General features: G+C 41.2%; 1 protein-coding gene across 1 annotated transcript; it reads left to right on the forward strand.

Moving 5' to 3' along the window:
* Positions 1-433: 433 nt before the first annotated feature.
* LOC124869377 (WD repeat-containing protein 37) lies at positions 434-23,778 on the forward strand. The gene is made up of 14 exons (XM_047367171.1): positions 434-608; positions 4,351-4,517; positions 8,519-8,615; positions 9,328-9,423; positions 11,019-11,083; positions 15,371-15,506; positions 18,044-18,115; positions 18,261-18,305; positions 18,913-18,989; positions 19,079-19,316; positions 19,387-19,528; positions 20,081-20,215; positions 20,428-20,542; positions 21,166-23,778. The coding sequence occupies exons 2-14, from the start codon at positions 4,380-4,382 to the stop codon at positions 21,295-21,297; spliced, it is 1,488 nt and encodes a 495-aa protein (XP_047223127.1). The 5' UTR covers positions 434-608; positions 4,351-4,379; the 3' UTR covers positions 21,298-23,778.
* Positions 23,779-24,489: the final 711 nt, after the last annotated feature.

The raw sequence follows: 24,489 nt of genomic DNA on the forward strand, positions 1-24,489 counted from the left end.
TCTGCTCATCGTAATAGTTTTTGAAAACTCGTCCCGTTATAGAAGCTCGTTTGTGCCACCTAAAGAAAAATGTTTCACTATATTAGAACTTTGAATCACAAAATTATCTCTTTGTATCTTATGACTTTATAAATCACAATTATGACTGAATCAATGTCATTTAAACAGTTTACTATAACTGATTTAGAGTTTGAATCTCACAATTGTGACCTTGACTCACATATTCTCAAACTCATTTGTTTCATAATTGACTGAGTTGTGCTTTAGTATGTACATTTTGTTGATGTGTTGTTCTTGAGGATTCTAAAATTATTAATTTTACTCGCTGTATGTTTATACATAAATACTGATTTAATCAAGCAGAAGCTATTCTGTATTTTTTGAAGAAGATTGACGCTTTTTGCTTTTAAATGTCATGCTCTTATTGTGAAAAGCTTCGGGCCGGAATTGGCTTCGTTACCGTACTTGTAACGGTTCTGATCAGCTGTCAGCACGGATTTAAAACAAAAACCTGCGCAGCTTCTTGTCGCCCGAATAAAAACAATGACAGACGGAACAAAAACAGGAACAACACCCCGGAACAAACAGCAACATTAACGGACTTTCCGGTAAGTTTGCCGCCGTGTTTTGACTGGTTGTCTTTTTCCGTTAGCCTATTAGCAGCTAATGGGGATGACTTTAGCTTGACTTAGCCTGGTAGAGTCTAGAGAAATGGCTCCTTTTTTAACTTCAGCGGTGTTTCTAACACGTTTTCTTACACCGAGACACACATTTACAGCATTTAGGACGTTGACATGTTTTTTTTTTTTTTTTTGTATGTTATTACATGAACAAAAGGAGCCAATCAGACTGCCTGATAAAACCAGACAAATGTGTTTTATTCTGTTGCGGGAAAGAGGAACGGTGTCTGCAGGGCTTTCAACGACTGGAGACAGAAAAAAGATTCTGGGGGGTCCTCACACCTTCTGCTGTCAGTTCAAGGGCAACCAGGGTCACCTGGATCTAGATTTAAATCTGCCACCAGCATCATAACCATCTCATCCAGATTTACAGATATTATCCAGAAGACCAAAACGAAGAAGGGCGTGTTCCCCAACCTGTGCTAATCATCATAAACATTCATCTTATCTTTTAATAATAATCTTTGGGGAAATAATCTTAAACATTTTTGGTAGAGGCCGAAATAAGAAGCAACCATTTTTATGTTTTCTGTAAAGGAATGAAGTGCAGATGTAAAATATTCCCTACCGGTTTGAAATTTGTTCATGTAAAGAAAGTTTGGTCGGTCAGAATGTACATTTTTAATTAGGAAGCATTGATATAGGATGTAGGATTGGCTGGGTCCACCTAAGGAATAAAGTATCCTTTCTTTGAGCTACCGGTCTGTTGTGAGGCCACCTCCTTGTGGGATATGACTGGAAAAGCTCCGAAAGGATGCATCCAAGGGTCATCCTGATCACGTCCCCAAACCACCTTAACTAACTCCTTTCAGTGCAGGGAAGCGAGCCCTGAATGACCGAGCTCCTCACGTTTTCAATAAGACAGAGACCAAACAGTTTAATTCATTTTGTTATATGGTGATAATTCACAACAGATGTCATCCCAAGACACAATATAAGATAAAAATGTCAAATCCCTAGCCAGAAAGGTACACCTTGGTAGTCCTGCTCTGGACCCCCCTCTCTGCCTTTAGAACGGTCTTAATTCTTTATAAGCTCCAACAAGGTGAAACATTCCTCTGAAGATTTTGGGCCGTATTGATTTGAAAGCATCAGGCCGTTGTAGTTTGTTGACTCAGCGTTCAGGATGTGAATCTCCCGTTTCGTTACATCACAAAGATGCTCTAACAGGCTGAGATCTGGTGGCTGTGGAGGCCACTGGATTACACTGAACTAATTGTCCCATTCAACAATCCAACTCGATTATTTGAACTTTGTGACATGTTGCATTCTCCTGCTGGAAGTAGCCAATCTCAGATGAGCTGGTGTTTGAATGACACTCTGTTAGTGCCAGGGGCCCCTAGTGTAGCCACAAAATAACACCACACCATAACACCAGCGATAGCAGCCCAAACAGTTGATATAAGGCAGGATGTATCCATGCTTTCATGTTGATCACACCAAACCCGACCATGTCATCAGATTTTTGTTCCTGAAGTGGAGATTTAATGGACCAGGAAACCTTTTTATATTCTGTCATGGTCCAGTTTAGCTAAGCCTGTGTAAACTCTTGCCTCAGTTTCCTGATCTTAGCTGAAGGAAGTGGTTTCTAGTGTGGTCTTCTTGTTTAAGGTTTGACATATTGTGTGCTCTGAGATGGTATTCTGCAAAATTTGTTTTTATCAAGTCGTTACTTGAGCTGCTGTAGCCTTTCTATCCCCCTAAACCAGTCTAACCATTCTCCCCTGGCTTCGACAGAACATTTTCATCCACACAAATGTTGCTCACTTGGTTTTTTTCTTTACGTTTTAAACATTTTCTGTGAAACTGAGATTTATTTCCAAATCCCAGTAGACCAGCAGTTTCTGAAATGCTCAGACCAGCATGTTTGGTGCTGACAGCCATGCCAATTTTTAAGTCACACAAATCCTCTTTCTTCCCCATTCTGATGCTTGGTTTGAACCTTGTGTTTAGATACCCAAATGCACTGAGTTGAGACACAAAAAGTATCAAGACCTGTTCCAGGAGTACTTTCTATGTTTAAGAAAAAATGAGCAAATAGAGTTCATGCACCTACATACAGAGGAAGCTTATTAACCCGCTTGAGTCCAGGATATTGCTTCCTTGGTCAGCCTCCCCATCCTATGATCAAAGGTCAGAGTTAGAACATGTAGAACAGTAAGTTGAGAGTTATGTCAGTTTGCAGAAACTCACTCAGTGCAGATGAAGCCCTGATTTGTCTCCTTCTCCATCCTGGAAAAACGTTGCAGAAAACACTAGAACTCCTCTAGTTCAGCAGAAACTCTTTATCCTGCTCTGGAGCAAACATCTTGGCTTTCTCTAGTTGAGCTGGACTGTTTTACACTCTGTCAGGAAACCCTGAACCTCAATAAATCAGAATACTATTTAAAAGTGAATTTATTTCATTCGCATTATATAGATTAATTCCAAGTAGACTGATGTTTCAAAGCCTTTAATTCTGTTCATTATGAGAACTTTTGTTTAAAGCCAAAGAAAACACATAAAAGATAAAATAGACCAATAAAAGGAGACATTTTTAATACAGAAATTTAGGTTCAATGAAAGGATGCTTAGTACCTGCTTAAAGGTAATTTAATCTGACAAACAATTCTCATCAGAACGCATGTTCTAATTTATTGAACATGACTGTATATTTGAATATTAAATTAATATCGATTGCAACTACGTTTTCCTCTCTCCTCTCTTGCTTTCTATCATCATGATGTTCCAGCCACTCTCCTTGAACTTTGCCATCTTAGTCTCAATAATTAAAGTGAAATTGGGCAGCATGAGAACTATAAGGTGTTGCATTTTGTTTGTCAGATTAGCTTGTTGGAAAAGCTAAACATGCTAACAGCTGCTGCTTTCTGCGTACATGTTTAGAGCTCTACAATATACTGAATTACCACAGTACTAATATGTGTAGTTAGGTTATACGTCTAGTGCCATGCAGTCAGACTGCATGTTATTAATATATCTGAGCCTTGATGGAGGGCCCCTGATTCCCACGTCTGATATAGGTTTTAGTGCCTGAAAAAGACGGGGCTCAAGAAGAGGAGTGGAAATGTTACGATGATGACAAAAAGAAACATGAGAGAGAAAAATCAATTGCCAATGAAATCACAAGTGCGTGTTTTCCTGATATTGTGTTTCCTTAGTCCAATTTGAAGAACAACAGCAAGTTTGATTTGTTCTTCCCCCAAAATGACAGAGAATGGAGTAGTCTTTATTGTCATTATACTGGGGGGTACGATGATGTTGAGAGTCCTCGCGCTGGTCTACCATCACCACAGTAGGATAAACAAGGAAAGGAACAAGGCATCAGGACATAAGAACAGACATAAAGTTATAAATCGGCTTCCCTACCCCATATGTTGTAGCTTAGGCCTACTTAGAATATACATATATATATATAGATAAAATGACTTAGAAATGTTTCGTCTGTCTCAGTCTCTGTAGTAGAAATCCATTCTGTTTCACCATATGCTTCCCACTGAGGCGTTGCTGGCTAAATAAGCTTGTAACGCTGTTTTCACACCCATTCATTTTGTCACTTCACACATTCACACTAGCCAAGCTGCCAAATCCAACCAGCACCAAGCAGTCGTCCGCATTTCCCCCGAGTGTGTTTCCTGAATGGAAGATGCTCAGCCTCTCTGTGTTCCTTCAGACTGGTGAACATCTCAGTTGGAGGAAGCCATGCCGGTGGAGAGTGGGAGCAGCGCTGCCGCCCGCCAGGCCAAGCAGAAGAGGAAGTCCCACAGCCTCTCCATCCGCAGGACCAACAGCACGGAGCAGGACCGCTCGGGCCTGCAGAGGGACCTGCTGGAGGGACAGGTGATCATGACTCCTTCAGATATGTCTTTATGGCACAGAAACCCAACCTAAACAGCTGAAGTGTCCTGGTAGCAGCAGCTTGTCTAGTCGCTGCCATGAATGTCCTGCTGTTCCTGCTCTTCTTCGCTGCCTGCTGTTATTAGCTTGCTGTCCTGCTGTTGCTGTCTGCACTCGTAAGCACTATACTTGTAAGCCTAAGCCAATTAGGTTTTAATGCACCCGTTTAGAGGACATTATTTCTGGCTTAGGCATGCCACAATTACTGGATTATTGATGTAAGGTTATTGTCATTTAGCTGAAAACAGCTGGATGTGGGACAGGTTTCGGCATTAGTGTTGTACACAGGCAGATCGCTTGGATAGAGGTTGTTTTTGCTCCTTTTTGTGAGGAATTAAAGCTTTCGGAGCTCACTCTAGCCAGGTGGAGAAGACCTGGGGAACTTTGGATGCAGGATAAATCAGATTTCCTCATGTTTACTCTCAAAATGCAGAGTCAACCATTCGGACATGATGAGAATGGGTTAAATGGCTATAGTCTTAGAGTCTTGCTGTTATTGAAAAGGGAGGAGTAAGTTCTCAACGTGAATTTGTTCAGCCCACATTAATTAGTCAGATGGTTCTTTATTGAGGAGCAAAGATGTTTTCCTTAAACTGGGAGCAACATTTCCAAACTGGAGTGGGTCTGTTCTGGTTCTGTGAGCCAACATCGCTCAAGTTCTGAAGGTTTTATCATGAAGAGGTGAATACATTTTACATTGTTGATTTAAACTGGAGCATTTTATTAAACTCGATGAAGACTCTTCAGCGCCAACCAGACGATAAAGTCTGCTAGAGATGCACCCAGCCTGCTTTTATTGTTGCAGCTTCCTTGGTGGGTAATTGTTCACCATCAAACACAAACTTCCTTCTTATTTGTCTCTAAGCTTCAGTTTTTTTACTGAATCCTGAACCAAGAATGCATCAAAGAACATGATGTTAAAGCCTGAACAATAAGTAGGACTTTTTAGAGTATTTTACGACGAGGTAAAGTATTGGACCTGGTGATGATCGGTCAGAGCCGATCAGGCATCAATAAAGTCTACATTTGGAGTGAAATAAGCTTCCTCGTTACATTAGTTTTATGTTCCAAACCAAAGGCAAGTCCAGTATGTTTCCTGTCATTCTGAATATTTTACTCCACGAAAGCTGAGTGCATCATATTTGTTTCAGATTAAAAACAGTGAAACTTTTCTACGTCTAACCATCTCTGCATCTGCAGAGATGGTTAAATGATTTTGACCCGATTCTGATTACAGAAATAAGTTCGAGTTAATCTGGATTCTGCACTTGATTAGATTTATTTTTAGGTTGTAAATGTGGCTTAAAGCCTCTCAGAAACAAACCGCTTCTAAACAAGTTAATTGTTCATTTAACGTTTCCTGCATTATTTCTCCACATCAGCATGTAACTCAGATGCTGAATAGCAACCTTGTTGGTTAGTTTCCAGCACTGGAACACAAACCTTACCAGCTGAATCCTTTTATATTGCAATATTTTAAGTACTGAGACACAGTTTTAGGTCTTTAACTGGTTAGTTTGGTGCAATGAGCACTCTACTGGGAAACCTGAAGATCAGGGAGGCTGGAGAAATATTTGTTTTAATGTCTTTCAGTTATTTATGAGTAAAGCTTAATTCCTGATATTGTTTTAGGTTTTCTAAGTAATAAATACACTTTAAACAATATTTAAATAAATAAAACATATTTTATTGTCATTGTAGTTTTCTTACAGGTTAAAAAGTAATTTTATCAGCCACAGGAGATAAAAATTTGGGGGTTTGAATCCCTCCAAGCGTTAGGTTCAGGTCCGAAGTGCTGTAATCCTTTCCTCATGACTTTATTTTCTCGCTCTGGTTCTGGTTTCAGTCCTCTGATAATCTGGACTCCTTCATGAGAGTGGAGGTAAGTTTTAGCTGTTAAACTGTCTGTGTTTCAGACAGTAGTATAACCTCCCTACTAGCTTTCAGAGTGATGTAGCTTGTTGGTGCTGGGAGGAGGTGTTGTGTGGTGGCCCTGAAAGGATTCTATCCCCACCTTCTTGTTCTGGTAAATCCAGTTCTGCTAGTTCTGTAGAGTTGGGATGTTGTTTCTGTTAAACAGAGGTGGAGAAGTCATCTGAACAAGGAGAAAACGTACCTTTTATTTTACTAACTTTTTCTTTAATGATCTTGTTTATCTCAACATAAACATCCGTCCGCTTCTGGAATCGCCTCATTTTATTTCGGGTCAGTGGGTGAGGCGATGGTGGTGGCGATCCCAGCTGGTGCTGGGTCTGAGCCAGTATACACCCTGAACTGGTCCCTGATCCATCACAGAGGCAACACAGATGACCTCCTACAGTCACAGTGACACCTAGTGGCCAACTCTAAAATGACAAATGAACCTGACATGTAGGTGTTTGGACTGCAGGACGAGGCCGGAGAAAATTCAAAATGCAAACCTGCAGAGAGCTGAAGCCAGGGTTGTCTTGCTGTGAGACAACAGAGCTAGCCTCTAAACCCACTTTCAGCCCTCAGTGCTTATTACCATTTTATTACCAATATCAATACGTTTTGCATATTACTGTATAACATAGATGTACTTTGCTTGTAGCTGGGGATAAAAATCTGTTCACCTTTTCTTTTTCTAGTTTCCATCCAAACGTTCAGATTAAGTCTATCTGTGCTGTGAATTTTACTGTTAATAATCTCACAGTGATCAGATTATTCCAGGTAATCATGAGCTTTCTCATCACTCTGCTGTTTGTGGTTTTTGATTGAGACAATAAACATAAATATTGCAGCCAAACCGGTTTTTAATATGATGTTCAGTGACATCAGTTTCCATCAAAATCTCAGTTTTTTGGTTCTTTTTCAGTTCTTTGTTTTGTCCATTTTTTCATTGTAGAATCGTTCCTAATTATTTACATTAAATGTAGGGAGTTTTATATTACCTGTTTGAAAGTGGTCGAGTCGTGACTCGATTTATAATGTTACTGCTTCATGAGTCCAGCTATATTTGATCTCATGACAACCCCCAGCCTGCCCTGCTCCCTGCCAACCCTCTCGTTTCTGTTGGGTTTTTATACCGTGGCTTTAAGCTCTGAGATGCTAACATCAGGTCTCACAGACGACCCAATGGAAACATTTTCTTTGGAAAACGTTGCAGCGAGCCTCAGTTCAGCTGCACACTCAGAAACACAAATCCGCACACCGCTTCGCCACATCTCTGAGGAAACGGACCTTTGTTATAATTGTTGACTCTGAACTCCAGCTTTTAAATAATGTTGAAATCAGCATTTATTCAGCGTTTGTTCCAGATTTAAGCTGTTAAAACAGGCTGATAATCCATGGTAAAGAGAAAATGAGGCAAAGACAGATAACTTTTAATTCAGTCATGAAACATTTGGCTAGCATGAGCTCATATTAGGTGCATACTGTCAAGTCCAAACTTGATTATTGGACCTGTGAAAACACATCCAGTCTGCTCTGTAGGAGTTTTATTTCCCTCCTTCCTAACGGGAGATAAGAGACTCTCTTTTGCATTATTATTATTTCCTTTTGGATCTATTTTTCCCCGTTTTCCATAGCAGCCAGCATGTTTGTTTCATTTAGGAGTTCCTTGCAGCTTTCTTTTCTTGGGTCCTTTCTTTTTAAAATGATCATTACGACCAGATAGATAGATGGATGGATGGATAGATAGATAGATGGATAGATGGATAGATAGATGGATAGATGGATAGATAGATAGATAGATAGATAGATAGATAAATGGATAGATGGATAGATGGATAGATAGATAGATACTTTATTAGGTCTTTGTCTGGCTTCATATAAAAACACAATTAAAAGAGAGCTATAAAATGCAATAAAAATAATAATTAAGTAAAATAAATATAAGAACGTTCTGAAGTGGATCGGCTCGTCCACGTTTCTCTCCTGAATGATAAATCCACATACTTATTTTGCTCTTCTTTGTCTTGCAGGAATCCAAACTGCCACTGTCACTCAGGTCCAATCTGTTGGACCTGTTCAGTCAGATCGAGAGGGAGTTTGAAAACCTCTACCTGGAAAACATTGAACGTACGTTTCCCAAAAACCTTCAACTACTGGAAGATTCTTGATCCATTTTATTGTTTTGCAATGTTTCTAAAACAATTAAGTCATAGTTTGTGCTCTAAACGTCTCTAAGCAACACCTGACTCTGTTGTAAAGAGCAAGAGGAGTTATCTTATGTAACAATCCAGTTCAATCAACAATAATAACCTAATAGCTTTCCAGTAGACGGTTTTTAAATGTATCCTAATATAGGTTTAAGTATCTCTGGGATGAGATGTTTTACACACATAAATCCTGCCAGTAGGGGGCCTCAGTCTGGCTAGCTGCTAGCTGTACGCTGTTACAAAATGTTGCAGCTCGCAGTAACTCTTGTCTAATGCAGGTAAGGTAATGACTACTGATGACTACTCATCTGAACTATGAGTTTAAGCAACATTTCTGACTTTTTCTGAAAGTAATACTTTTTTTGCCACCTGCTGTAGTTTTATATTTACAGTTGTTTAAAAATCGTTTCCCCAAACATCTTAAAGGTTTGTTAGATGGCCATGAAGCAGCATGTTTGCTTCACACTCCTGTTATATAAGATCACTTTTTGTGAACTGAAAGAAGATGAAATATTTTTGACTGTGAGCTTTTTTTTAGATTGATTTTTGAGACTCTTTCCTTTTGTCTTCACACCTGGGGCCAACTTGAGAACTTTCCAGCGTAAAACTGAAACGACATGTTTGACTTTCAGTTCGCAGAGAAATCGAATCGCTGAATGATCGTTTGGCTGCAGATGGACAAGCGGTCGAAGGAACAGATTTAGCTAAAGGAGCCCTTAAAACAAAAGGTGAGTCATTCGGTTTTAAACACGGTTGAAACCAGATGTTCACAGAAGTTCACATAGTTTCTCATTGTCTGATCATAAATTAGACTAAACCTTTCATGTTTAGAGGCAGGTAGGATTACCAAATTATTTCTGTTTGCTAAATGCTAGAATAACGAGGTACTAGTTGGTTTTTTCCCAAAATAAAATGTTTTTTTATGGCTTTCATTAATTTGGGAAAGGCTGGATGAGGGTATCATGGCTTCTGATTTACAACATTAAATGTAGGCCAACCTGTGGATGTATTTCAGGGAGCGCCTCAAACACGCTGCTTCTTGTTTGACAGAATCAGAAAGTCAAACCATTTTAGCCGAGACATTAAGAAACAGGTCGTGGACATCCACAAGTCTGGTTTATCCTTGGATGCAGTTTCCAGACATATGAAGAAGTCACGTTTAGTTGTTTAAACAGGTTAAACACCATCCATCATGCTGTTCTGGAAGCAGACGGGTTCTGTGAATGTGATTAGGGTAAAAAATTTACACCAGATCAAACCTTTTTTAATTTGCTTTTGAGATCTTGTATCTTGTTTTTATTGTTAACCAAAAGCCGAGCGAGGGACAGACATGGAGCCCGTTTACATGCACTCAGAAACTCCATTCACTCCGATTTTCAGGGTTATCTCATTTCTCAAGAGTCCATGTAAACAGCTAAATGTGATAAACAAAACCTCATTACCAGATCTAGATTTCTCCCCAGTATATACTGCCTTTTCCTCCTGTATGTAAACGCTCTTCTCCGATTTCTTTCGTTGTTTAACATCTGCGCATCTCCAAAGAAAACAGAGTAAAAGGAAGTGCCTTTAATCATTACTTTCATATTTACTCAAAGCGAAATGCTACAGCAGACTGGAACATGTGGACGTGGATTTCCTAAATGTTGTATTTCTGTAGTTCAAATAAATACGTTAGATCTGATCAAGCGGTTTTCTGATTTCCACAGTTATCCGATTTATTCTGTGCTTGTGAACAGGCTCGTTGCAAATTAGCCTAGGCTGTAAACGTTGAAGTGTGTGATATCTGTTAATACTTTAGAAGAGGAAGAGGAACAAGTCCTGCAGCGACATGAACTGAAAGGCCAATCAACAAGGTAGAAGCCAATTCTCCAAAAGCAGCAGAAAAGGTCTGTTTGCAGTTGCACTCAGGGACAACGGGATTATTTCTCGAAACATCTCCAATGGTCTGATGAAGCTAAAGTTGAAGCGTTGCTGGGATACAGAAAACATTTGACCCAGGTCATTAAAGCTAAGGAAACCTATGTAAACTTTAAATGTTGAAGAAAGTAAAGGAAAAAAGAACATTTCTCTCTTAATTATTCGTGCATTTAGTAAACAGAAATAAATGTGGTAATTCTGAATGATCTGAAACAGGAAACCTTAAGTCTGATTTAATGTTAGGCGGTGAGAAAAGAAAAGTTGTCTTTTATAGCATGAATGTAAATATCTGGGTTCAGCCCTAATGTGTTCTCAGTCCATGTTCACCCTGTTTGAGCCAGTGAACATTTGTTACTCTCTTCTGACTGCTGGACTGTGTCTTTATTTGCTTTGGTTTGATTTACAGCAAGTCACAGCACCAGTCAGCTGTCTCAGAAACTGAAAACAACCTACAAGGCGTCCACAAGCAAGGTACAGATTTCCCTATTTGATGAGAAAGACACCCCATCCTTCAGTAGATTTTATTCTTCCTGGTCATCTTGCACGTGGAATTTTCACATTTTCTGTTTTTTCATGATCTTAACACGTCTTTCAGAAAATAAAATGTTAAATTGCCTTCTATACAGACATGGGTAGAAGACAACTGTGAGCTCATCGGTGAATTATGAAATGATGAATGTTAAAGAGTGGTACTGCTGTCTTTTCACCTTTTCTGCTCATAGCCGCGTTCAAATTCTTGCCATGCCAGAGTAGTAGGCGGATCCCGCAACTTCAACGTAACCAGTTGGGAGTTGTGGGGTGGAGACTCATGGGTAACTTGTTAATTTATCCCCCTTGTGTGCCAATATGCATGAGCAGCCCAGCCAGGGGGTCGACACTTCCTCCCCACGAGACTTGGTCATTCAAATGTAGGAGTTTGAGCTTTTCTATCAGTTTCTGCGTGAGATAAAACTTGACTTCTCTTATCTCACTAACAGGCTTGTTTTCAGTTGCAACTCCCTGGCTTTGATTTAGCTTCTTGTTGGCATTCACATAATGGTACACTGTGGAGAGATATTAAGTGCAAAGCAGCTGTCATTTCCAAATGCTTCTCATGCTAAAGTAGAAAATTCAAGCAGAAAGAACATTCGGATTCTGATTTAGACCTTTGCTCAGTTATAACCCAGTGTGCAGTCTGCTCGGTCAGGTCACATTTTAGTTACAACCACCGCCATTACCCAGTCTGTCCTGTGTTCGTCCATCACTGTGTGGTTTGTCTCATTGACAAGCAGGACAGGTCCAGACTGCAATGAACAATCAGGTCTGCAGAGATGATCATCAGGCTTGACCTTCCCTCCATCCAGGACCTGTATGGTCTAAAGGGCAGCTAACATCTCTGCAGACCCCACACATCCTGGACACAAACTGCTTAGACTTCTACCTTCAGGTCGGTGCTACAGAGCACTGTTTGGTCCCCTTGAGTCTCTCTATGAACGTTGATCACCTTACAGCCTGAGTAGTCAACTACTGTACTGTGAAACAAAACAGGAATGTTTGCACAGGCATGGTAGCGACACAGCGGAGCTCACTGAGCTGCTGTTCCTTTTAAAGCAGAAACAAAGCATCTGTACAGTGCTTCATTTGCATATGTTCAGCATGCATGAATGTAAAGGTAATCAGTAGACATACGATGCATGTTTGGTGTGTTTTTACAAACGTAAATAATGTTTATACGGTACGTTCTCCGTCTTCGCCGCCATGCTCGCTGCTTCCATTGTGTGCGGCTTCGGCCCGCCAACGGTTATGTCACAGTTCGCGCAGAACCAAATATTCTGCGTGGCCCGAGCTGAACCAAGGTTCGCACTTTGGAACCTCTTTTCATTGGTGGAAATGCGTGTCACCGGTTTGAAATCTTGTTCAGGAACTGGAACGAGCTCCGAACCAAGAGTGAAGGATTGTGGTGGTGGTGGCATCATGCTGTGGAGATACTGTCTTTCAGCAGGGACAGGGAAGCTGATTGGAAACAGCAGTTGGGTTGTTGGACTCCAGAGCAGCCCAGCCTCTTTCTTCAGACACACCACACTGTGCATCTTCACTTGGTCTGCTCGGTCAGCTGCGCCTTCAGCTGTCCATCATACTACTTCTGCTCCATATGAACCAACCTATTACCTTTTGTACATCATCAAATGAGATGATCTTTAACAAGAATAGAAGAAAATGCTGCATCATTGCACATGGAGTCAAAGGTAACTTACTTTTGCTGGAGCAAGAGGCCGCTGCAGGAGCCACATTTCAACAGAGACATGGAAGAACACACTTCTACAAGACCTGCTGTAGAAACCCTTACTTCATTCAGCATATTATGAGCCGAGATCTAGAAGTTCCTCAGCTTTAATTTAGAGGAAAAAAGGATTTGGATCAATATCCCTGCCTCAGAGCTAGAGGTTCAGCGTTCTTGGTTTCTCGTTCTAAAGTGAACACCTAAGAAGACCTTGCCCAGATCCTGCACGGCCCGTCTACATCTGGATTGTCAGGATGCGTTTCTTTACTGAACAGCCCGACGTTCTGCTCAGGGCTCTGTGTGGACGGTGGCTGCGTCTCTGTTTCATGCTGTGAAGTAATCCAGTCTCATCATAATCAAAGCTGAAATGAGTTAAATCTGTCTTTGGCCGCGGCAGACTGCACACATCACTGCTGTAAACTGTAGCACATTAACAGCGGGGCGCTTTAGGCCCTCTGCTCAAAGCTTGACTCTGCAGCGCTAAAACCATGAGCTGCCTCAGTCCCTGCTGCTGCTTTTTTTATTGAATCATCGTGCATCAGTGTTGAACTGGAATAATATCTGGGTCCACTCCCATGTTTGACAAATAGGTTTGTTCATCTTGGAAAAAAGATTTACTTCACTGCATTTCTGACCCATAAAATCACCTCGGTTTGCTGCTACTGGGGTCTTATTCTCACTAACAGTCAGGCACCTCTGGTTCTCATCGGGCTCATCAGCAGCAGTTTCCATCTGCTTGAGTTATTCAATAGAGAAATATTACAAGAGAGAAATATTTGTACAGACTGTCTCTGTTAAACAGGAAGATTGAACTTCCTTTTCAGATGAATGATGCCTTTTTTCTCCTCCTTCCTTTCAGTCTGAACTTATTTAGCGGTCTGTGTCCAAAACGCACCAGGACTCCTGTTTGTATCATTCCCATCTTTAATGTAAACACCTCCATCAAACCGTGACTCAACTGATACATTAATCTTGTTTCTTGACTCACCAGCTTTGACCGCCTCTAGATTCCTTTTATGTTTTGTGCCGTTTTGAAATAAATTGACCTGAACTACTGATGCAGAATAATTGAACCCATTTATGTTGATTTGATCTTTATGTTGCAGATCTGTTCTTGCTGTAAGCTGAAGGTTTTTGTTTTCAGCGTCAGGTTTGCAGGGTTTATATGTACTCTGGTTGAGTTTAAAGCATAAAGAACAGTTATTGTAATAAATGGCCTCAGAAACTAATATAAAATGTAAAAATAAAGCTTCTTAGCCCAGGTGCACTACAAGGACCCTGCAGAGCATCTCCTCAGCAACCCCCAGTTCTGCTGACCTGCTGCCTCCCTAAACCCCATATTCTTCCCGGACCACGAATAACACACATGGCCAACAACTGCCAAATTTCAGGATTAATTGAATTGTAATAAGTTCCTGGTTCATATTTCATTCATCGTCAGGTCTTGCGATCCTTGAGCCATCTCGAGGTCATGGCAAACGTTTTAAGCTGTTCAAAATTTTGGTGCAGAACGTCCGAATCCAAAACATCTCAGTTAATTCTTAACATATTGGTAGTTAATTCTATCGCAGCTGATTTCTAACTGATTGGTAGTCATTCTTACATGTTCTTAACTCTGGGATTCATGAAGCAGGGGTTACCCCAAAGAAATAAGAAAAATTATTTATAAAATAATTTATACATAAAATAAATATTTAAAAATAAATAAAAAAGAAACAAAATGAAATTTTATTTTTATTTTTTTTATCACATTTTAAAACCAAATGCATCACATAAAACATTTTAACTTAATATCAACAATCACCATTTAAATAACGTTCACTGCTAGTCCCTCATTTACTTTTTATTATATCTTGATGGAAAATCCTACAGATTGTCAAGAATAGTAATAAATTCAGATTTAATCGCACCTGATTCGTAAATGCATTTAGCATGTTAACTGATTCCTAATGTTCATGGAGTATTTTAATAGATTTGTGTAAACTGTACTGAATTCTTGACAATATTCTTGCGACTCAAGAATCTAACAAATTATCTTCATCTATTATAACCGCGTCGTAACTGAATTTTACGCCGTCACAGATTGGACCAAATATTCGCAAATTTCCAAGAATCCTCACAAATCCTTAAATGATGCAAATCTTTTGGGTCCATGTTATTCATGATCTGTGTGGAATAGTAACATAAATAAGAACAGGATTCCTGCACAGCTCTGAAGAAATAAAATGGGATCAATTAAAACCAAAGAAAGTGTGATTAACCTAATTATCAGATTAAGATAAATGACAGATTATTGTTCAACTTTATAAATCAATAATTTGACTTGAGAGGTGGCAGAAAAGTCCTCAGATATTTAAAAACGTTTAAACGTTTATTTTACACTCAACAAGAAGAAGAAAACAGATTACTGCTGATTCCATTTTAGGAAGTTGCGTTCAGGAACCCTGTTGTTGCTTTTTCACGGCTCTGTTGTAACATTCGTGTGGCACCGGTGTCAGATTGTGTCCAGCTTCAAAGCCACCACATCCAGAGCAGTCTGCCAGCTGGTCAAGGAGTATGTTGGCCACAGGGACGGCATCTGGGACCTCAGTGCCACAAGGACCCAGCCTGTGGTGCTCGGTACCGCATCTGCAGGTACGTTCTGACAAACTCATTTGGTTTGTTGGGTTTTTCCTCATTCATACTGTCTGCTTTCTTTCAGCATAGCTTGAATATTTAGACTTCTTCTGCTGTTTTATTTACTGGTTGAACATTTATTGTCACCCCTGGTAGAGAGGTGTAAAGAGCCCTCACATAAATATTTTTGCAGTAGTATAATTCAAGCTTTTTGAGATAATTTATGCAGTTGGGAAAAAAATAAACGTAATATTTGTTTTTAACCAAAACGCTGCAATCACATTAGTTGGTTCTCCTAACAATCTTTTTAAAATAAAAATGACTGGAGCTTTTCTAACATTTTGACTTGAATTTCTTTAGTTAATCCGAGTTTCTGGGAACTTTTGTATTACTTTGTTTCTCTTGGATGTAAATATGACACAGATACCAATTTCTGTTAGCCACTGACCACCAGGCTGTATATTTCATGGAGGTAATTTACTGGTAAAAAACTACAGCAAAGAGGGGCACTTCAGGTTTACAAGGTCTCCATAACAACCATTATATGCTTCCTCGTTTAGGTCAGGAAACTGCCTTTTCTGTCCTGCTGAGATTTAAAGTTTTCAACAACAAACACCGGACGACCGGAAAAGGGTGGCTTGTCCTCTTCAGGTTGGAGGGGAGTTCCTGCCTCAAGTGGAGGAGTTTAAGTATCTCGGGGTCTTGTTCATGAGTGAGGGAAGAATGGAGCGGGAGATCGACAGACGGATCGGTGCAGCTGCCACAGTAATGAGGGCGCTGTGCCGGTCCATTGTGGTGAAGAGAGAGCTGAGCCGAAAAGCAAAGCTCTCAATTTACTGGTCGGTCTACGTTCCTACCCTCACCTATGGCCATGAACTTTGGGTCATGACCGAAAGAACGAGATCCCGGATACAAGCGGCTGAAATGAGCTTCCTCCGTAGGGTGGCCGGGCACTCCCTTAGAGAAAGGGTGAGGAGCTCGGCCATCCGGGAGGAGCTCGGAGTAGAGCCGCTGCTCCTCCACATCGAGAGGAGCCAGTTGAGGTGGCTCGGGCATCTATACCGGATGCCTCCTGGACGCCTTCCTCTGGAGGTGTTCCAGGCACGTCCCACCGGGAGGAGGCCCAGGGGACGGCCCAGGACACGCTGGAGGGACTATGTCTCTCGGCTGGCCTGGGAACGCCTTGGGCTCCCCCTGGAGGAGCTGGAGGAGGTGTCTGGGGAGAGGGACGTCTGGGTGTCTCTGCTGAGTCTGCTGCCCCCGCGACCCGGTCCCGGATAAAGCGGAAGGCGACGAGTACGAGTACAACAAACATTCCAGATGGGTTAGGTGTGAATCAAGATGAATTTATGAAGAATTACATCATACACAGTGGAAAGCATGGTGGAGAATCTGTGATGCTGCGGGCCTTTAAAACATTGTAATGTTGTTGGACTTCATGACATCTTGAATTCTTTGAAATACCAGAACATTTTAGATGAAAATCAGGTGACTCCTGCCAGAAAACTGAAACTGGTTGTCGTTGGGTCTTTGAGCAGGATAGCGGTCTAAAACATAGGGCCAAATCCACACAGAGAAGGTTTACCAGATAGCTTCTTGCATGGCCATCTACGGTTTATAGAAAACCTGTGGAAAGAGCTGAAGAGAAGACGGCAAAGAGAGAACCCAGGACTCTGGATCATCTACAGAGATTTTACTGAGAGGAATGATCGTAGACTTGAAGATCTCTCTGTTTGTTCCCAACTTGTGGAAAGGCATAAAAGAAGACGTCGTGCTGTCCTGTTTTCTTTTTAACAAATTTTTGTTCCTATAATTATTTAAATTGACCACTGTGTGATCATGCGTTAGATCTTGACCAAGGACACCAACAGATCTGTCCAAGTCTGTATGTATCTATTGCCCGTTTTCCATTAGTACCAACAGAGCGGTTCGCTACGGACCTGAACCAGACCGTCGGTCACTGATTGGTTGGAGGGTGGTGGTCACCTGGTCGCAGCATATTTCAGTAACTAATATCTTCAACTGTTTAAGGGTTTTATGCTGGGCTTATTGTGTATATGATCACTATAGCAAGCTAGCATTAGGTAGCGTTAGCTTTGCCCTTACAGGTCCTCTAGCTCGTATCCTTCTGTTTGATACGGCATGCCTTCCCTCTCTCTCCTGTACTGATCCAGAGTGCTTCATCTTTCTGTCCAGAACCTTTCTGGTTCTCTTCTGTGTCTCTGAGTCTGACAGCAGCCATGAACAGAGCAGTAGTCTAGGTTGTTGTTGGGTTTTTGTCTCTAAAACATCACTTTGGACTGTGGGGCCGCCTTGTTATTAACGATCCCCCCGCATTGAGAAGGTACACTATTGTAATGGAAAATGAATTGAACCGTGTTAAACTGACCCGATTCGAATAGATTAGGTACTAATGAAAAATAGGCAAATAATTGCACTCAGACAGCTTTTATTACTCAGTTTTAACAGGTTGAAAACAATAAATCTGCATCGGTTATGGTTGTCTGGTTGTTAAATCCGCTGAAAACTGTTGATTGTTGATTTACTTCTGACAGACCACACCGCGATGCTGTGGAGCATCGAGACCGGAAAATGCCTCCTCAAATACCTGGGCCATCAAGGATCAGGTACCGATCCAAACACTGGATGTTATTGAGTTTGTTGTAATACTTGCTGTTTGGGTTTAATGTGTTGCAGCCTAGTTGGACAGCATAGAAACAGCATTGATGTTTGGTCTAATCGAACTCGATACATTTTTCTGTTTTTCTGCAGTCAACTCCATTAAGTTCCACCCCACTGAGCAGATGGCTCTAACAGGTAATCATCCATACTTTTAATTTATTTTAGTCATTTTTTAATTACAGTACTCAAGCTCCATTTCTTAAAGGTGTCTTTGCAGCCATGTTCATAGAAGCCTCCTCCTCTCCTGCAGCTTGTTGCCTGTTATTACAACTCTGTAAACTCTTGACTGGAAAATTTATTCCCAAACACTTTATCTATAGATTTGGGCGATGGCCTTTTTGTACTGATGCATGTTTTAAGTTTAAACTCTACACCAGCTAATAAATGCTCTGAAGCAGAGATGATGCATTTTATTATTTTATATACTGTTTTTAATTCAGTAAGTTGAGCACTACCAACTAATAAGTGGTTACCTGGTTATTAATTTCCTGCATCTGCTGCAGAAGTCTTTAGATTCATGGAAACTCTGCATGTTGAATGTTTAAAATGGAAATCTGGAAGTCTGCTACACAAACACTGAAAGATGTAGAGATCATGGAGATTTTAAACCCACCCTGTTTCTGAAGCTTGTTTTAACGTGTTTCACTACATATGCACCGATACCGTCCCAATCTTTAAGTCACTACTTTTTAGTTTTTGTTTCACCCTAACGGTCATGAAATCCTTGGTCTCCTCCCTGCAGCCTCTGGAGATCAGACGGCGCACATCTGGAGATACATGGTGCAGCTTCCTGCTCCCCAACCTGTCGCTGACACCACTGTGAGACAGATCTGCACCTGTGCTTGTTTATCATAAAGACTCTTTATGTTTCTGCGGCTGAATTCACTCACCTGTCCATCCTGCTGCAGCTGACGCCCTGTGAAGACGACGTGGACTTCTCAGATAAAGACGACGCCGACGGCGAGGTTGAGGGGCCCAACGACTGCCCTTCAGTCCGCGTACCGATCACGACGCTCCGCAGCCATCAGGGCGTGGTGATCGCTGCTGATTGGCTAGTGGGGGGCAAGCAGGTGGTGACGGCCTCCTGGGACCGAGCCGCCAACCTATATGACGTGGAGACTTCAGAGTTGGTCCACTCGCTCACTGGTAGGAAGCAGAGAATGTTCCAGCATTACAGTCATGTTTAGTTTAAGGCTTTAAAACACATCTGCTGCAGGCCATGATCAGGAGCTGACCCACTGCTGCACCCACCCCAACCAGCGTCTGGTGGTCACTTCATCCAGGGACACCACCTTCAGGCTGTGGGACTTCAGAGACCCGTCCATCCACTCCGTCAACGTCTTCCAGGGACACACAGAGTCAGTCTGACACGCACACTAATGTATTTCATACCAGAAGGTTACTGAACACTCTGAATGTTCATGTACCGAGACATTAATTCTACTAAAATAGAAAAAACTAGAAGTAAATGAATAGTTTTTCCTCAATTTCTCACCTTTCAACAACAAACCTTAATGTATTTCTCTAGGAATTTATGTGATAGACCGACACAAAGAGGTGAATAATTTAAAGTGATCAAAGCTGGTAGAGACATAACGTCCGTCTTTACATGTTTCTGGTTCTGCTCATCAGAACCTTTTTCCAGTTCAATTGTTGAATGGGAGTCAAACCAGTGTGAGAAAAGAGGAAAAAGAACAACAAGAACTGTACTGGTGGAAGAACCGGATCACTGCACCACTATGAGATGAGATTAATGAGTTTAAAAAGAAAAATAAATGCTAAAAATATAGAAAACATTGTATACATCATGCTAGACATATAACAATCCTACAGATGTCTGAAATAAAACTGACCCTGCATAGAGTTCAAGCTGTTCCTGCTCTTCCAACCTGTTTCCTGGTCCTCTGCAGCACAGTGACGTCCGCCGTCTTCACTGTGGGAGATAACGTGGTGTCAGGCAGCGACGATCGGACCGTCAAGGTGTGGGACCTGAAGAACATGCGGTCGCCAATAGCAACCATTCGCACCGACTCTGCCGTCAACAGGTGTGTGAGCTGCAAACACCCAGTAGGACAGAACCAGGAGGCTGAGCAGTGGGACATGATCTGTCCTACCTGTTCATACATGTCTCTGAATAATGATGACAGCCCCTTTCAGTCTGCTCTGCTTCTCAGTTCAGCAGGAAGATGGGAATAATTTACTGAACTTAATGTGGATGAATTGTGTTCTCACCTGCTCCACTTCCTGTTTCCATCAGGATCAGCGTGTCGGTGAACCAGAAAATCATCGCTCTTCCTCACGACAATCGGCAGGTCCGACTGTTCGACATGTCCGGAGTGCGACTGGCTCGACTCCCGCGGAGCAACAGACAGGTCGGTCGGCAGGACAAATGTGACGAGATGAAGACTAAAAAGGTTCAGTGGAAACATGAAGACATTAAACTGGTGGACAGTCAGTTTACCAGAGAGATCAGCTGTTAGACGTGAGGACAGTGATGGGAATTTTATTGGAAGCCCTTTACGCTGTGGATGAATCCTTTACTTTACTCGAAGATTAATTCATTCACAAATAAGTATTTACTCTGTTCTCACAGAGGGGAAAAAATATGAAAAGCTTAATATTAAAAGTATTTCTGACGCTGGAGAAGTGTGAAAATGGAAAAATGTTTTTTATTTCTTTATATCCTGTCTTAAATTTTCCAGTCAGGGCAGAAAATTTGCTGTAAATTTATTGTGAATATTTTTGGTTTATTTAAAAATTAGCGAAAAAGGACTGGGAATTCTGGGAATTTTATGCCTGGAAACATGAAGTTTGGACCTAAACCAAATGCAGGAACCCTAAACTGAACCATAAACCTGAGTTTAAATGAAGCTAACAGGTTGTCCAGTAGATTTTAGACCATTTGAGTTGTGCTGAATGTTTGAATGAAAGACTCAGTTTTTAACTCTGAAGTTTGTTGTTAGATCAAAGCTGATGGCTGGATGTTGTTGTTCAGGGTCATCGTCGGATGGTTTGCTGCTCCGCCTGGTGTGAGGACAACACCACCTGCAACCTGTTCACCTGCGGCTTCGACAGGCAGGCCATCGGCTGGAACATCAACATCCCGGCTCTGCTGCAGGAGAAATGATCTCCTCCTCTTCCTCCTTCTTCTTCACATTGTTAGCACACAGTGAAACCTCACCCACAGCGTGTGTTGGTGTGTCGTTGGTCTTAAAGACAGATGTAAGCAGTTTAGTTTAGATGTTGGTTTTCTTAGTGTGACTCGCTGTGGCTGACAGGATGGAGTCTGTCTTTTAAGCCTTAGCAGAGTTTAAGTCCTCAGATAAGACTTTCTACAGGCTGAGGGGCTTTACAAGCATCTGTCTCTCTTTTCTTCACCGTTAGGAACAAAAACAAAGCTCTGAACCACTCGCTGATGAAAGCACAAACATGTAAAGATGCTCCTTCTGACTGAAAGTGAACACAGGACACATTTGAAGCTCCAAGTCTAGATTCTCTGTGCTGCTTGTATCTGTTTCCTGCTGCTTTCAGCTGCAAAACACTGAATCTAATGTGCGCCACTAACAGCAGATTAAAGGAAACATCTGTGAATTTCTCTGGTTTGGTGTTGCACATCTCATTAGTTAATACGTGTTCACTTTTAATGTTTTTGTGTTTATAAACTTAAATCAATGTTTTCCTCCTACAGACAGAAGGTAGATCAGAGCAGTAACAGATTTCTTCTTATTTAGACAGTTTTCTCTGAAGAAACGTTTGCTCCTTGTTTTTGTTTGTTAGAGAAACAATGTCTGTTACAGATTTAATGTTTCAGGAGAAAAACTGTATTTACTGTTATATGTGGGGTCATGGATCGACTGTGGTTCTGTTGTTTCTGTAGCTGGACTCAGTTTATAACCTGGAGCAGTTCTAGTAAACTGATGGGCAAAAGTATTCATACGCCTTGAACTTTAGTCACATTAAAACCTAAACTACAGCGTGTTTCATTGGGATTTCATGTGATAGAACAACACAACGTTCTGCATATTGCTCCAGTTTAATACAGATGATAAATAGTTTCCAACATCTTTACAAATTAAAAAGCTGAAAGTGAGGCATGCATTTCTTTTAGTTTTCCACCACATTTAGCATTTTGCTTGTAGGCCATCCAGGGGAAGGTCTGGTCTCATCTGGCCAGAGCTCCTTCTTCTTCTGCTGTGAGGCAAACGACACATGAGACGTTTCTGTAGCTCTGGTTCCTGCAGCTCTTCCACAAAGACCAGATTTATGGAGTTCATGGCTGATATTTATCCTGTGGACAGATTCTCCCACCTGAGCTGTGGATCTTTGCAGCTCCTCTGATAATTGCTCTGCTTGCTGGTCCTCTCAGTTTAGGTGGACGGTCATGCCATGTTCAGATGATGGACTGACCAGACTGAACCAGAACTTTCTCTCTGACCTGTCTGCTGTGTTCCTTGGTCTCCATGATGCTGTTTGTTCTTCTCTCTGGAGAAGGTTTGTAGAAGATCTGCAGAGAATCCAGCAGGTTCCATTCTATGTATCTATGAAGGTGGGTTTCAAACATCTGGCTTCAGTCAACAGAAAGGGGCTGATTAGATGTTTCTCCAGGTGTTAATGTGGTGTCAAACAGAGATCCTCCTCTGATGTGGAAGCTCTTCCTCAGATGGTCGGTCCTGCTGTTGGTTCAGTACTTCATGATTGTAAAAACAACTTTAGTTTTTATAGCAGAACCTTTTAGCTCATTATTGTTGAACTATTGGGAAGATTCTGGCAGCGTCACCTTGGTTCTGCTTCATCAGAATAAGTCCAATCTCTGAGGAGCGTTGCAATGCGTTTTTCGTCACCTGCTAAGCTTTCTGCCTGGAAAACACTCAGCAAACGCTGCGTTCAAGGGAAATGGGATGTTCTGCTGTTTCTGTGATTGAAACGGTTCATCAGAACAAAGTCTGTGGTTCTGTTCTGGTGAGATGATCCATTAAATGTGATTCAGGTTGGAATAAAGAGCAGTTCTGCAGGACGCTGACATGAAGGTTTCCTTTCCTCAGTGGGAACAGATCCAGTTTCTGTGGACAGCCACAGCTTCTGTGTTTGAATATTCAGTCACATTTTACTGCTGCTGTTTGCAAACTGAAACAAAGAAATGTTTCCAACAGCAAAAAGAGTTCAAAATAAACTGAATTAGAATGAAAAACCAGCAGAAATTAGGTTGAAATCAACTGAAATCCCTGCAGTTCTGGTCAAAAAGCAAATGGAAAGTTTAACCTGCCCTGAGGTTCAAACTGTTTGGGTCATAAAAAATCTGGAATAAATTAAAGTTAAAAATGTCTGTAAATATGATGCTAAAAACTGTAGAAAGTGAATCAGTGGAACAGATACAGTAAATTCCCCTGAATCCAGAAACAATGTCTTACTTTAATACTTTAGGTCTTTATTTGTTGAAAACACATTAATGTACATCAACAATATTAGATTTAAATTTACAGTAAATATCTTTAATGACCCTTTCATAAAAATACCATAAATTCACTCATTAAGTTTCTGTCTTTATTATAGATTTTTCTGCTAAACATCCTGTAAATTTTAAGTTTGAAATAAAAATATGTTGAACGGCTGCATTGTCATTTTTCACTGAACTAATGGAGCTAAAAGGTCAAAGAGCATCAACACAGTGTGGTTTCCAGCTGAGATGTTTCAGACGTGTCCACCTGGTTGCTGTTGGACATCCCTGCTTTAAATGACGTGAAGAAAATGAACAGCTGTCTGTTTGTGTGGGAATGTTGGAGCTTTCCTGGAACGTTTTCCTCCTCACAGACACTTTCAGCAGGTTTCACTGCACTCCACTGCATGTTCTACCAACACTGAGCTTCTTTCTTCCATCTTCATGATTCAGATGTTTGAACTGAATGTTGGGCCACGCCTTTCACACCATCAGTCTCTCTCACTGAGCATCGGCCGTCTGGGACCTTGAAGCCTTGAGAAACTGAGGCTGCTTGGTGTTAACAGTGTTCTGTGTGCTCCATGTAGAACAACAAACACAACAGCTCAGACCTAAAACAATGAGCCCAGATTAGTGGATTATAGCTGGTTAACGAGGCACAAGCATCTGCTGCTGGAATAAAAATAAACCATCTGTGTTATTTCTTTCTGACTTGCTGCTTTTTGATTGGTTTTCCTCCCAGACCAACTGTGGACTAGTTGGATTTGTAGAAATGGAAACAGTTCAGGCTGGAACATGAGGAGTTGAACAGATATATGAAGTGTGAGGAGCTCCTGGAGGTCTGGATCCACAAACTGAAGCTTTTAGATTTACAGGACACGAAAC

This window comes from Girardinichthys multiradiatus, chromosome 6 (assembly GCF_021462225.1).
Source record: "Girardinichthys multiradiatus isolate DD_20200921_A chromosome 6, DD_fGirMul_XY1, whole genome shotgun sequence".
Classification (NCBI taxonomy): domain Eukaryota; kingdom Metazoa; phylum Chordata; class Actinopteri; order Cyprinodontiformes; family Goodeidae; genus Girardinichthys; species Girardinichthys multiradiatus.